The sequence below is a fragment of the Lichenostomus cassidix genome, chromosome 6, assembly GCF_008360975.1.
Source record: "Lichenostomus cassidix isolate B80296 chromosome 6, HeHo_3.0, whole genome shotgun sequence".
Classification (NCBI taxonomy): domain Eukaryota; kingdom Metazoa; phylum Chordata; class Aves; order Passeriformes; family Meliphagidae; genus Lichenostomus; species Lichenostomus cassidix.
The window spans coordinates 32,613,751-32,625,788 of record NC_139487.1 but is presented as its reverse complement, the minus strand read 5'-3'; the positions used below and the strand labels follow the sequence as shown (position 1 = coordinate 32,625,788).

Genomic DNA, 12,038 nt, shown 5'->3' with positions numbered 1-12,038 from the left:
CTCCCAGCTCTGGGAGGTGAACTTGGTCCGTATCTCAGCGCTGCACTTTGCACCCCTGCTGCAGTGACCTCACACCAGCTCCCTGGGCAGTGTTTAAAGTCCAGACAGAGGGGAGCTCACCTGCCTCCGACACACAGCAGCTCATTCCCACTGCTCCCTGCCCCTCTGCCTGCCCGGGGGCTCCGGGTCGGGACTGCAGCATGCGGCTGCTGCTGGAGGCAGCGCTTCTGTGCCTGACCCTGCGCTTGGGGCAGTGCTCCGAGGAGGCAGCACAGGACAGCACCAGCCACCAGGACTCCCAGGCAGAGTCATCCTACTCCGACTGGGGCATCGAGACCATCCGGGACGGCTTTGAAACGGTGAACAGCTACTTCGACTCCTTCTTGGAGCTGCTTGGGGGCAAAAATGGAGTCTGTCAGTACCGGTGTCGATACGGTGAGTGAACCTCACTGCTGCTGCCTCCCCTCTCTTTGCCCTCGCCCGTCTTTCCCTCTCCTTCCCTGCGACCACGACCAGCTCCTCCTCCTATCCATGAGCTGCCCCCAGCTGTGCTCAGCACAGTCACAACTTGTCTGCTGGTGCCAGCATGGGGACACTGAACCCTCATCTTCCCCCTTCCCCAAGAAAAGCCTGGTCTCGAAGGCACTGCCCTGTGTGCACAGGGACAACAGGAGAGGATGCAGGTTTTCCAGGAACGGCACATAAGCTGTCCAGCTGTCTGGAGCATGGGAGAGGACAGGGAGGGGAGGCTGAGCCAGCAGCCCTAATCTGAGCAACCTTCGGAGTGTCCTTATTCAGCAGTTGTGAGCTGGCCAATGCCGCAGGCTGGAGGAGGACAGATAACAGGGAGGCAAACCAGACGTCACTGGGAGGAACTTTTAGTACTCAAGGCAGGACAAGGCAGCTCCTGCTTCCTTTGCACTTTAGAGCGATTTACCAAAAAGGAACAGTTGGGTTTGTCCTGGGGGCAGGATGAAGGGGGTGACACCTCTGGGAGGGCAAGGCAGGGGACAGGGTGCACAGAGCTGCAGGTCTGTGGGGTGACAGGGGCACAGGCAGCACTGGCCATCACCAGGGTACCTGTGGAAACAACCTGCTTGGGAACAAGCCAGGAGTTCTCCCACAGACTGTATCCTCTCCTCAGCCTCCTACAACTGCCCCACAGCAATGTCTTGTCCTGTCACCTCATCCTGTCCGTCCACAACTGCCTGTCAGCCCCCTTCCCCCCAGCTTCAGCCCACATCTCTGGTGATGACTTGGGAAAGATGCTTGTGAGCACAGAGAGATTTCAACCCCTTTCCTCCCCAGAGCATTGTTTTTCACAGACAGACTCCATGCTTTGGGGAGATCCCAGTGACTCTGTTTCAGTCTGTATGGATCCCATGGATCTCCTGCTCTTGCCAGGCCAGCAGCCAGGGCACTGGGACAAACAGATGCTGCAGGGCCAGGACCTCAGCTCCCTGCCAGGGTCAGAGGGGCCATAAGGAGGTTAAAATCAGTCTAAAAGTCATTGTTTTATATTGTATAGACATTATTGTTTCATAAATAATGTCACAAAATCATAGACCAGGCTGAGTTGGAAGGGAACCATCAGGATCATTGAGTCCAACTCCTGGTCCTGTGCAGGACATCCCAAGAGTCACACCCTGTGCCTGAGAATGTTGTCCAAACACTCCTTGAGCTCTGGCAGCCATGGCACCACTTCTCTAGAGAGCCTTGAAGTGCTTCCAGTGCTCAAGCACCCTCTGGGTGAAAAACCTTTTCCTGACATCTATCTAATATGTATGTGTTCTCCCTCTCCTGCCAGCTCTGCTCCCCTGAGCAAACAGGGAGCAGCAAGGCAGGAACCTCGGCCCCATGGGATGGAGGGAGCCAGGTACCTCAGCCCCACAGTAGCCCTTGTCCCTCAAGCCTGGGGGTCCCTCAGCCCTCTCTGCAGCAGCTCAGGAGAGCCATGTGTGTCCCCAGTGCCTGGAGGAAGTGGCCCCTTCCCCAAACCCCAGAGTACTGCCCCAGCACACAGGATGAGCCCATCAGGCAGCCTGTCCCATGCTCAGTGTGGCAGCTCCAGCCTGTGTGTGACAGCCTCTGAAAGGTCCACACCATGCTCCAAATTCAGAGCAGAAAAGGACTTGCCCCTCTTATTGTAGAGACTGAAACCCCTAGCAGTGGGGAAAATGTGGCTGGGACTGCAGTGTGCCTGAGGTAATGCTGATACTGAGAGCTGGCTTCAGGGAGCCTCGGGACTCACCAGATCCTGCAGAAGTTACTACTTTCAGACACATCCAGAGGGCTCTCCCTGCCTGTCCTTGTGAAAAGCATCTCCAGAGAGCAGCACAAATCCCTGCCCACACCCCAGGAGCATCCTGCATCTTATTGGAGAAGTGTTTTACCTAGAACAGAAAACAAGCACATCGTTAGCCCAGTTCTCATCCTCTGCTGAACAGCTCATTAATCACTGGTTGAAGGAGGAAGCTATTGAAATGCTGCCCATGTGGCTCCAACGGTCTTGCTGGGCCTTCCAGGACCATTTGTCTTAGCTAATCTCTGGCACAGAGATTGCAAACTGCTACTGGAGAGGATGTCGGGCTGATCCCAAACCAGTGAGATCCAACCTGTGCCCAAAGAATGAACACAAACCATCTTTGGGCTGAAGCAGGGCCCTGATTGCTTTTTTCCCAGGCACGAAGCAAAAATTACTCCTTCTACTTACTTTCATTTCAGCCAAGAGATACCAATAATAGCTTATTTTGCCACAGTAAAGGCCAGGACTCACCTGTGACTGCTACATTCATCTTCAGCTGAGTGCATCGCACTTGGCTGTTCCAGCTGTAAGACTCTCCTGATTTTTTAGCAGCTACTGAGGTCTGAAAACAACCAACTTGATGGATTACTCTCTTAAATCAGGACATTAGGGTTACACTAGCATTTGCTGGCAAATATCTCCTGCTGCTTACAAAGTCTCACAGGGCATCTCAGGGGAAACAAACAGCCTGAGCCGGGAGTGAAGCCCTTATAGCTTCCTCCTGGCCAGGCAGGACTTTAATGCTTTGCTCAACATTTGGTCTGAAGGGCTTAAGATGAAGGGGCACCTCCAGGCTGTGGGAAAAGAGCCTTCAAATCCAGGCTCTCCAACAGGGCACAAAAAGGCTGGGGTGTGTACAGACACCTCTGCTTAAAGCCTGCCTGCCTGGGGCACACAAACAACAGTGGACCACCCAGAACCGAAAGGAGCCCTGAGACCATCCATTCACCCAAAATACGCTCAGCTCCCCCTGCCAATGTCCCAGCACTGCAGTGCCTGAGCCCTCCTGCACTGCCAGCAGCTGCTCCAGCCAGCTGGCTGCTTTCCAGCCTCTTGGAACAGCTACAACAGCCTGGAGGTATTGAAATGCATTAGGGAAACTCAACTTCAGTTCTAGGGCTGTGCCAACAAGGCAGTGCCCTGAAATCTGTCTTCTTGCCTGTAAGGATGGGCAAGTAATAAATGATAACAGGAGCACTGAGTCAATGCTTGTGGAGGGTCAGGAACGTCTGTTTCACTTTTGTTCCCTTGTTAACTAGAAAACAAGATGTAGGAGAGAGGTTAATTGTAGTGTCTTGGACTTAACCTAGCTGACAAAGAGTACAAAGGGGTACTTTACAAATTTTAAAGCTCTGTTTTGCAGAGAGGAGGGGGCAGGTTTCCTACAAAGGCTCATCCTGAAGGCAGTTTGATGCTTTGTGGATCAGCACAATTCTCATGTGAGGATTTTTTTTTTCCTCAGGACAACTTTCTAAAACATTGCAATAGCTGTGACTACAGCTTAATGGAAGCTCTGGAAAACACAGTTAACTTTGGCATGATGGAGGTTGTAACTGCATGATATTTAAGGTCCTTTCCAACCTAAGCCATTCTATGATTCTGTGATCTCCCCATCCCCAAAAAGTCTCACTTCTAGTGGGACGTGCCACCATATCCCATTAACTGGCAATATGCTCTTGGAGCCCAACTTACAGTCAATATTAGAAGTAACACAAATTTTACTCCATCCTGCAAAACCCACAGTGGATTTTGAACTTTCCTCTGCCTCCTACATCAGTTCAGGAACATTTGAGTCTCAGTTCTCACCCCTTCCAAAAAAACCAACTAGGCTCTTTTGGAAGGGGAAAATTGCCTGTTGGCATCTCACAGTTGGACAGGATTTCAGATTGTTATTCATTTGTAGCAAATTTGTTATTTAAGCAAAACAGCTCAGGCAAAGTTTAATTGAGAGGTGCTGGGAACACTCCTGCATAAGTCCTTCTGAGGCATTTGGCTGTCAGGCCTTCCCAAGGGCACAGTAGATTTATGGTTGTATTAAGCACTGGCAATTTAGGTAGCTCAACAGAAAAATGGGAAAAGCATCTTGAATAATTCTCGGTGCTGACAAGAAGCAAGCAATGGAAATGGAGTTTAAAAGAACCCAACCCTGCCTGAAGGGCTGAATTAGATCCATTTCACGTCTATATAAATTCTCTAGCAGTGCTCAGGGAAGCAGAAGCTTAACCCTTGATGTGATGGACTTCAAGAAGGCTCAGCTCACATGTGTTTTTGTTGGAACACTCACACAGTTTTTGTTTTCCCAGAGTACAGACAGGACCTGAGGGAATAGCTGGAGCTATCAGGGCAGGGTTAGGTTGGATATCAGGAAAAGGTTCTTCCCTCAGAGGGTGGTCAGCCAGTGAACAAGCTGCCCTACAAGGATCAGATTAAAATGCTGCTGAAGGTAATGTTAGAGCTGGCTGCTTGCTGGACTCTTCCTACATTGGATAAATAATTATTCACAGAGGGAGTTCTTGCTCCTTTATGCATATTAAGAAGCAGACTGAGAAAGGTGCAGAGATTAAAGGAATACAAATTATTTTGAAAAATGTGGCAGTGCATCACCACGGGCAGAAAACAGACAAAGACCTGCTCAGAGCAAGATCAGACATACAAAATCTGGCACAATTTGGAGGAGATCCACAGCACACCAACAGTCCAAGACAGAACTGAGGATGGAAAGAAATCCCCTTGCTAAGCCAGTACTGTAACTAGTAGTGTTTGGGGATGCAGACCAAAGGGGAACTGCCTGTCACTCCTTGTTTTTTGGAGCTAGTCTTGGTAAGATCAGCTTTCCTAACATTTGTCCTGTCCTTTCTTTCCCAGGGAAGGCTCCCATGCCACGGCCTCACTACAAACCCCAAGAACCCAACGGCTGTAGCTCCAGTTTTCTGGGGCTCAAGGTACCTGAAAGTGTATGTACTGTCCCACTCACAATTCCCAAAGGATGCAGCTCTTTCATCACATAACCAGCTAAGAATTCTGGGGAGGGAAAAGGCTGAGCTGTGCTATGCTGGGCAGCTCAGTAACAATAACCTATGTGCCCACAGCAACACCTGACTGCATCCTCCACACCTGCCCCCTCACCCCCTCCCACACTATTTGCCTCTGCCAAGCACTGAATTAAACCCATGCACTTTAATATTGCACCCATTTATTATCTTAAAGGTAATTATTGAAATCATATTGGAATCACCAGGAAAAGCACTCCCAGGAGGCTCTCAGAGCAGGGATTCCTATTTAGCTCATGCATTACTGCTGCCCATGGAGTCTGCAGCAATTAGGCAGATTCCTGCTCTGACAATCCCTCTCTTTGCAGCCCATTTTTCATGTTAGGTTTAATTCCTGAAACTCTATTTCATTGCAAACCTTCTGGGCATTTCTGTGGTGCCTCCTCTGTACCCAGAGCACCACGAAGGAACAATTCATCTCCTAAATTTTACATAGGAAGATGAAAAAGAAGAATAATTTATAACAAGCTAACAAGTCCAGTCTCTCCAGGAGACAAGCCTTCTGCCCCATCCCCCCAGGGTTATTAGTTAAGCATACTGGTTACTCCAAGGGAGCAGAACTTTCCTGACCACGCTGTCCTTGGCCCCACAAGTGCATCTCTGAGAAATAAGGCATTAAAAATACTTATGGCATATTTATTAGGCCAAAAAGCAGGACCTTGTCAGGCTGTGGGGAAAAGAAGAAAGAGAAAAGGGGCTTTTGCCATTGCTGGAGCTCTCTGACGAGCTCTGACAAATGAAAACTAGAAAATGGTCATGGAGGATCTGTTTCCCACCTCTCTCTTACCAGACACAGAGAGGAGAAGGGAATGTGATGTACCCTGCTCTGACCTTGCCCCACTGACACCACTGTGCTGCTCCCTCATCCTTCTTTAGATGGTGATGGAGTTCCCTCCTGCTTCCCCAGCTCTTGGAAATAGCTTCTAGAACAGGAGCTAGCTGGGCTCTGCAGCACATCACCCTGTTACAGCTGTGAGCCTGAGGCCAGGACACAGCCCAGGGACACTTCTTTTCTCTTTTCTCAGCTAGATTTGGGCATCCCTGCCATGACCAAGTGCTGTAACCAGCTGGACATTTGTTATGACACCTGTGGGGCCAACAAATACCGCTGTGACGCCAAGTTCCGCTGGTGCCTCCACTCCATATGCTCCGACCTCAAGCGCAGCCTGGGCTTCGTCTCCAAGGTGCAAGGTAGGCTTCCCAGCTCATATTCCCTGTGCAGGGAGGTACAGAGGGGAGGGTGTGGGCAGGGAGCCCTTTCCTTGCCAAAAAGAAGCAAAGCTCTGCAGTAGGGAGCAGCACATCTGTGCTGCACTTATCCCAGAGAGGTCATGGATGGGTGAGAACAGAGATCTGCCCCCTCTGCCATGCCCTTCTGTCCCAAGGCTGGAGACCTACAGTTATTTGCATTTAGAAAACATTACAATGTGGGACAAAAACCTGAACAACCCTGGAAGCAATTCCTTCAAAACTTGGATGCACTCCCAGACAGTTCAAACACCTTCACAGGGTACCAAAATGCCTTCTAGGGCCAGTGAGCCACACATTGAAACCAGTACATGGCCAAGGGCCAACAAACTGGGAGAGCCAAGGACAGGGCCCTCAGGGATCTGGTCACAGATAAGAGATGATGATGGCACCAGGGACACACCAGGATGGGTGGTGGCTGAGCCACTGCAGGGAGTTCTGGATGGCTCAGAAATGCTAACAAAGCTCTAATGTTGTGCCAGCAGCTCAAGTGCCACCCTGGTTTTGCTTAATTTTGAAAGCCTAACCCTGCAAGTCTGAGAAGGGCTTTTTTGTAAAGGCTTATTTGGTGACCTTTGCCCTGCTCTAAGGTATCCTTAAATATGCATTTATTTTGCAAAGGTACAGCCTGATTAGGACACACAGGAAGTCTGCATGACACCAGTACTAGTGCAGATGGCTTCCTACCCTGTCACAGACAAATGTTTAAGGGAAAGTTAAGGAAAATGTTAAGGAAAGGGCCCAGCTAACAATAGAAAACAAAGATGTGGACTGAGACATTAAGTGCTACAGGTCAAGCAGCGCCAATCCTTCATGGTCATCCTTATCTACATCCTTATCCTCATGCAGCCAACTTCTTCCTATCTCTTCAGATTTTCCCCTGCCACTTTTTCATATCGCTCCTTTCGGCTTTCTGCCTGCAGCAGCAAAGCAAACCTAGATCCTAGGGAGGTAAGGTGGAGCAGAGCCCACACTCCAGGGCTCAGCCAAACCACTTCTGCCAGGTTGGAGCAGATTGCTCCAGCATCTCTGCCCTGGCTGCTGCAGGAGGCACAGATAACACCAAAGAACCTCTGAGCCATCCTCCCCTTGCCTTGTGCTCTACAGCTCTCTGTCCCCAGGGCTGCTCTGAGCAGCTCCTGTCACACTCCTCCTCCACAGCCACCCCAGCTCTTATCTGGCATCCAAAGCCTTGGTTTTCCCACTGACTCACCACAGCCTCTCCAAGGCCTGCCAACTGAGCAGCTCCTGAAGGAACAGGAGCTCTGAGGTGATTGGAGAGGCTGAGCTAGGAGAAAACAGAACCAAAGGCAAGGCTTTCCCAACTTTGTTATTCATACAGCAACCAGTGTTAGTGCCAGTAAATAAACCCTAAAGACCTAATATGAACCTATTTGTTTACTGACAAGCAGCTTCAGGGTTGCTTTTTGGGATGATGAGAGGCTAGTAGTCAGGCAGTCAGCTGTGCCAGCTGCTGCAGGATTTTTCATGCTGCCTGGTAGCTGGCATCATAACTCCCAAAAAAGCACAGAAAGGTTGGTTAATAGTGGCTATAGGCAAAACTGAGAGGAGAAGGAGTAATGTGGAGGTCTCTTGGGAAATCTGCTTGGTAAACAGTTCTGTTTGCAGAGCCCCAGATGATCCATCAACCAGTAAAGCCTGAAAGAGGCAAGAAAGGAGGAGTTGAAGGGGGAGAGAAATTAGTGCCACCCTGGGGAGAAAACAGAAGGGAACCTCAGAATTTATGAAAATGCAGTTCCTAGTGAGAAAAGACAACAGCCCACACTTCCAACTGCAAACTCCACAGAGCTCAGTGCAGGGCTGAGGATGGGGTGCTCCTGCCCAGCCCCCAGCCATCCCAGAGCACCTGTGCTTACCTGCCCCATGCTCTCCTTCTCCACAGCCTGTGAATCCATGGCAGACACAGTGTTCAACGCCGTCTGGACGCTGGGCTGCCGGCCCTTCATGAACAGCCAGAGGAGTGCCTGCATTTGCAGCGAGGAGGAGCGGGATGAGCTGTGAGGAAGAGCAGCCTCCTTGGTCTCTGTGAGCCACTGCCAGCGTCCCCTCTCCAGCACAGTGACTCCTGTCAGCCCTCGGGCCCAGCATGGGATGGGGGACCTGGGCCAAGCCACGCATCCACCACAGCCTCTGGGCAGAGCAGAGACAGCCTGTGAGCACAGGGCAGCCAGGCCTGCTGTCCCCCACTGGTGCAGCTCAACAGCCCCACTGCCCCTTCCCAAGTTCACCAGCCGGAAGGATCTGATGCTAGTTCTCTCTACGGACCGATCAGGAGAGGCAAGCAGGATGCAGTGCTGGTTATAAACAAGGGGCTTTACCTTAAACACACACTAGTGTCTCTCCCCACCCTCTAACTCTCTAATTTGCAGTGCAAGGCATTAGGTTTCTGCAAGCCCTGTGAAATTCCCAATTCATGAATATGCTATTTACACTTTTGCAGCACTGGTGACAGACTGAAGAGGGGTAATTTGCTTTCAGTACACTGCTCACACCCATCCCTGACATTTTCCATCCTGTCATGACACACCCTGACAACCCTGGATATTTAACTACTTGGTGGACCCTAAAACATTTTAAAACATCTGGAGATTTGGTAAGCACAAGAAGGGCTTTAGGTGGTTGTAGTACACAAGTGATATCTGGGACCAAAGTCCACCACTTATCAGATGTGAAATCACAGCCCTCTCCCCCCGTTTCAGGAGAGGAATCTGCTTTTCTTTGCCAGTGTCATCCACATCTATTCAATTACTTTTCTCCTATACCATTTAACAAAGCTTTTCTCTTAGGATCCCTTTTTACACAAAATGGCTGGGTATCCACCTCCATCTCTTGCATGAGGGAAATGGGAAGCTCACAGTGGCCTCCGATAAGATATTCCAAATTCTGGAGCTTATCTGTCAGATGACAGGAATTATGTGCTACCTCTGTGGGGCTGCTATCAGCAGCCTCAGACACCATTCCTTCCAAAACGTGGTTAATATTCCCATCTGTTATGGGGAGCTTTCGTTGCATGCAAAACCAGAATTTAAAGTGGTACATGGCATTTCATCTCCATAGAACGTTGGCAGGCAGCTTTCAGCTGGGTTTCTTGTTGGAAGGAAGTTGCTGCTGGGTGTGCGTGTGCTGTGCCACGTAAATATTTCAGCGGCTCCTGCAAACATATTTATGGTTATGTTCTTCCATCTGCCACAGAGAAGTTAAGGCTGCAAAAGGGTGATTTAACAGCAGTGGAAAGAGTCTGTCTTGGTTGCTTTTCTTCCAGTTTAAGTGGGTTTAAATATAGGCACAGACCTATACATTATTTAAGTTCCGTATTCCTGCTCCTGCCAGTCATCTTTGCCTTACAGCGAACAGCAGTGAGACATTCTGCTGGCTCCCAACAGGCTGGAACAATGAGAGCCCACTGGCATCCAGACCAGGAAAATGGAACTGACTGTGTGGGGTGTACTGGGATGTTTTCCATTACAGAGAACTTCAACACTGATCAGATGTAATGACAACCTTTCCCAGCTGGGCTCATGTCACTGGAGAAGGAATACTGCATTGCCAAGGTTCATCGCTCTGTCAGAGCACGAGGCTGGACAGACAACATCATTATCCATCTAAGAAACACATACTGTTGGCTAGAGATGGGAAAGAAACATTCCTCATTTCAGACACTTCCCAAATTTTGTATTTTGTTGGTGAAATGGTGCCTGTTGCCAGTTTAAATGTGAACATATGATTAAATGACAAAAAAGAAATTAAAATAGCTATATTGTCTGTGCTCAATAACCAGCTGGATGACAAATATCTTAAATTATTTTATAGTTCAAGTGATATCAGACTAAAGCCAAGCAACTGCTGGCAGGTGATGACAGACTCTGGAGAAATCAAAGGCTTCTGAACAAAATCTCTCTACCCAGACACTGATGAGCTGGAGATGTCGCTAACATAAATCATAATTTCTCCATGCTTTCAGACCACCATTCATCCCAAAACCCTACAGACTGCTGCACGCAGACCAGCTATTGAATAAGTGCATTTTTCACTGTGGTCCTCTGAAAAAGCCCACCAGCACCTCTACAAGGAAATATTGAAACCATCAAGTGGTGGCAGTGACTCCAGCAAACTGCCAGATAATCCTGTGTGGGAGCAAACCAGCACATGAACTCCAATCAAATTGCATCCAAACCAAAAATGACTTCCCCTTCGTGCCACTCCTGCTATCCAGTGGTGTCTGGCCATGGAAGCAGCTGACCACAGGACTCCTCAGGGTGCTACACAAACCTTGGGTCATCTTCACTTCCACCCTGCTCTGGACAGGAAGAAGACACTGTTGTCACCCCCATGCTTCCTCTTGACTTCATGCATTGGCAGGATTGTTTTCGGCTGCAGAGTGGGAAAGCTGCTTCACATGGATTTGTCAGGAGAAACCAAATAATGTGCACAATAACTGAAATAAGCCAGGAAGGGAACATCTCCCTCCATCACTCCCCCCACATCCCTTCCACGTGAATAAACAACACCAGCTGATTCTCCAGAAGGCACCAGATAATTAATTTCATTTCCCAGCTCTTGTTTTATCAAAACAAATATATTGAGCGGAGGCTGCCTGAACAAAGAAGCAACAGTGGGAAACTGCCCGTGTGGTCCTAATGCAGATGTGAATCAGCAGAACAGCAATCCTGGGAGAAGCCTTTTTCCTTTCTTTTTCTTTCACATATGGTTAGATAACACATGAAATGTGTCTTTCTGTTTATACCTACTTATCATCAAAGAAACATTTTCGTTTACTCTAAAACACACACATATTCCCAGACTGGAAAAGCAGCCACGAAGCCATTTAGGAAAATTATTAAACTCTCAGCCCATTAAATATCCATTCCTCACTGGAATCTCACTTGCCAGAACAAATAAATCTGTGCAATGAGTTGAAATGTTTGAGGTGATTTGTGACTCCCTTCTAAATGGTCCCTTCAAACGGATTCCCCTTCATTTGAGAGAAGCAGCAAATTTTGGCTTTTGCAGCAGTTTGGCTGCTCCAAGCAAAGCAGAGCACAAGTGATGAAGGCTGGGGGGCTTCCCAGCAGACCTCCAGACATGCCGAAAAAGAGCTGCACACTGTGAAGTTTCTTATGAAAAACCTTGGGAAGACGCTGCAGTGCCATGGCCACCGGTAGAGACGGATCCTTCCCCTCTCATCCTCCAGCCCTGCCTCTCCTGTACTGTCCTTCACTGCTGGCTGTGCCTTCTTCCTTTCACCCCACATCCTAATCCTTTACCACACAGCTCAGTGAAGCCTAGAGGAGCCTGAGCTGATCATATCCATATTTTCTTTGGAAGGAGCTTGACAGCCCAAAGAGATTCCTGACAACCACGATGCCACCACCATCACCAGTAGTTGTGTCCCCTGCCATGGCCACTCAGACAAC

The 12,038-nt window shown here is 49.2% G+C and overlaps 1 protein-coding gene across 2 annotated transcripts; it reads left to right on the top strand.

The window, feature by feature from the left end:
* The first annotated feature begins 97 nt into the window (after positions 1 to 97).
* Positions 98 to 11,543, top strand: PLA2G12B (phospholipase A2 group XIIB). 2 transcript variants are annotated; one of them, XM_085064416.1, is made up of 4 exons: positions 98 to 435; positions 5,171 to 5,247; positions 6,381 to 6,546; positions 8,507 to 11,543. In XM_085064416.1, the coding sequence occupies exons 1-4, from the start codon at positions 201 to 203 to the stop codon at positions 8,623 to 8,625; spliced, it is 597 nt and encodes a 198-aa protein (XP_084920542.1). In that variant the 5' UTR covers positions 98 to 200; the 3' UTR covers positions 8,626 to 11,543. The 2 variants fall into 2 exon arrangements, with proteins under 2 accessions (XP_084920542.1, XP_084920541.1); XM_085064415.1 differs by having other exon boundaries at positions 5,171 to 5,259.
* The last annotated feature ends 495 nt before the right edge of the window (positions 11,544 to 12,038 follow it).

Excerpts from the sequence above, each read along its gene's own strand:
- PLA2G12B (XM_085064415.1), top strand. The coding sequence starts at position 201 with ATGCGGCTGCTGCTGGAGGCAGCGCTTCTGTGCCTGACCCTGCGCTTG. Across the intron at positions 436-5,170 it reads TCAGTACCGGTGTCGATACG|GGAAGGCTCCCATGCCACGG; the intron begins GTGAGTGAACCT and ends TTTCTTTCCCAG. Across the intron at positions 6,547-8,506 it reads CTTCGTCTCCAAGGTGCAAG|CCTGTGAATCCATGGCAGAC; the intron begins GTAGGCTTCCCA and ends CCTTCTCCACAG.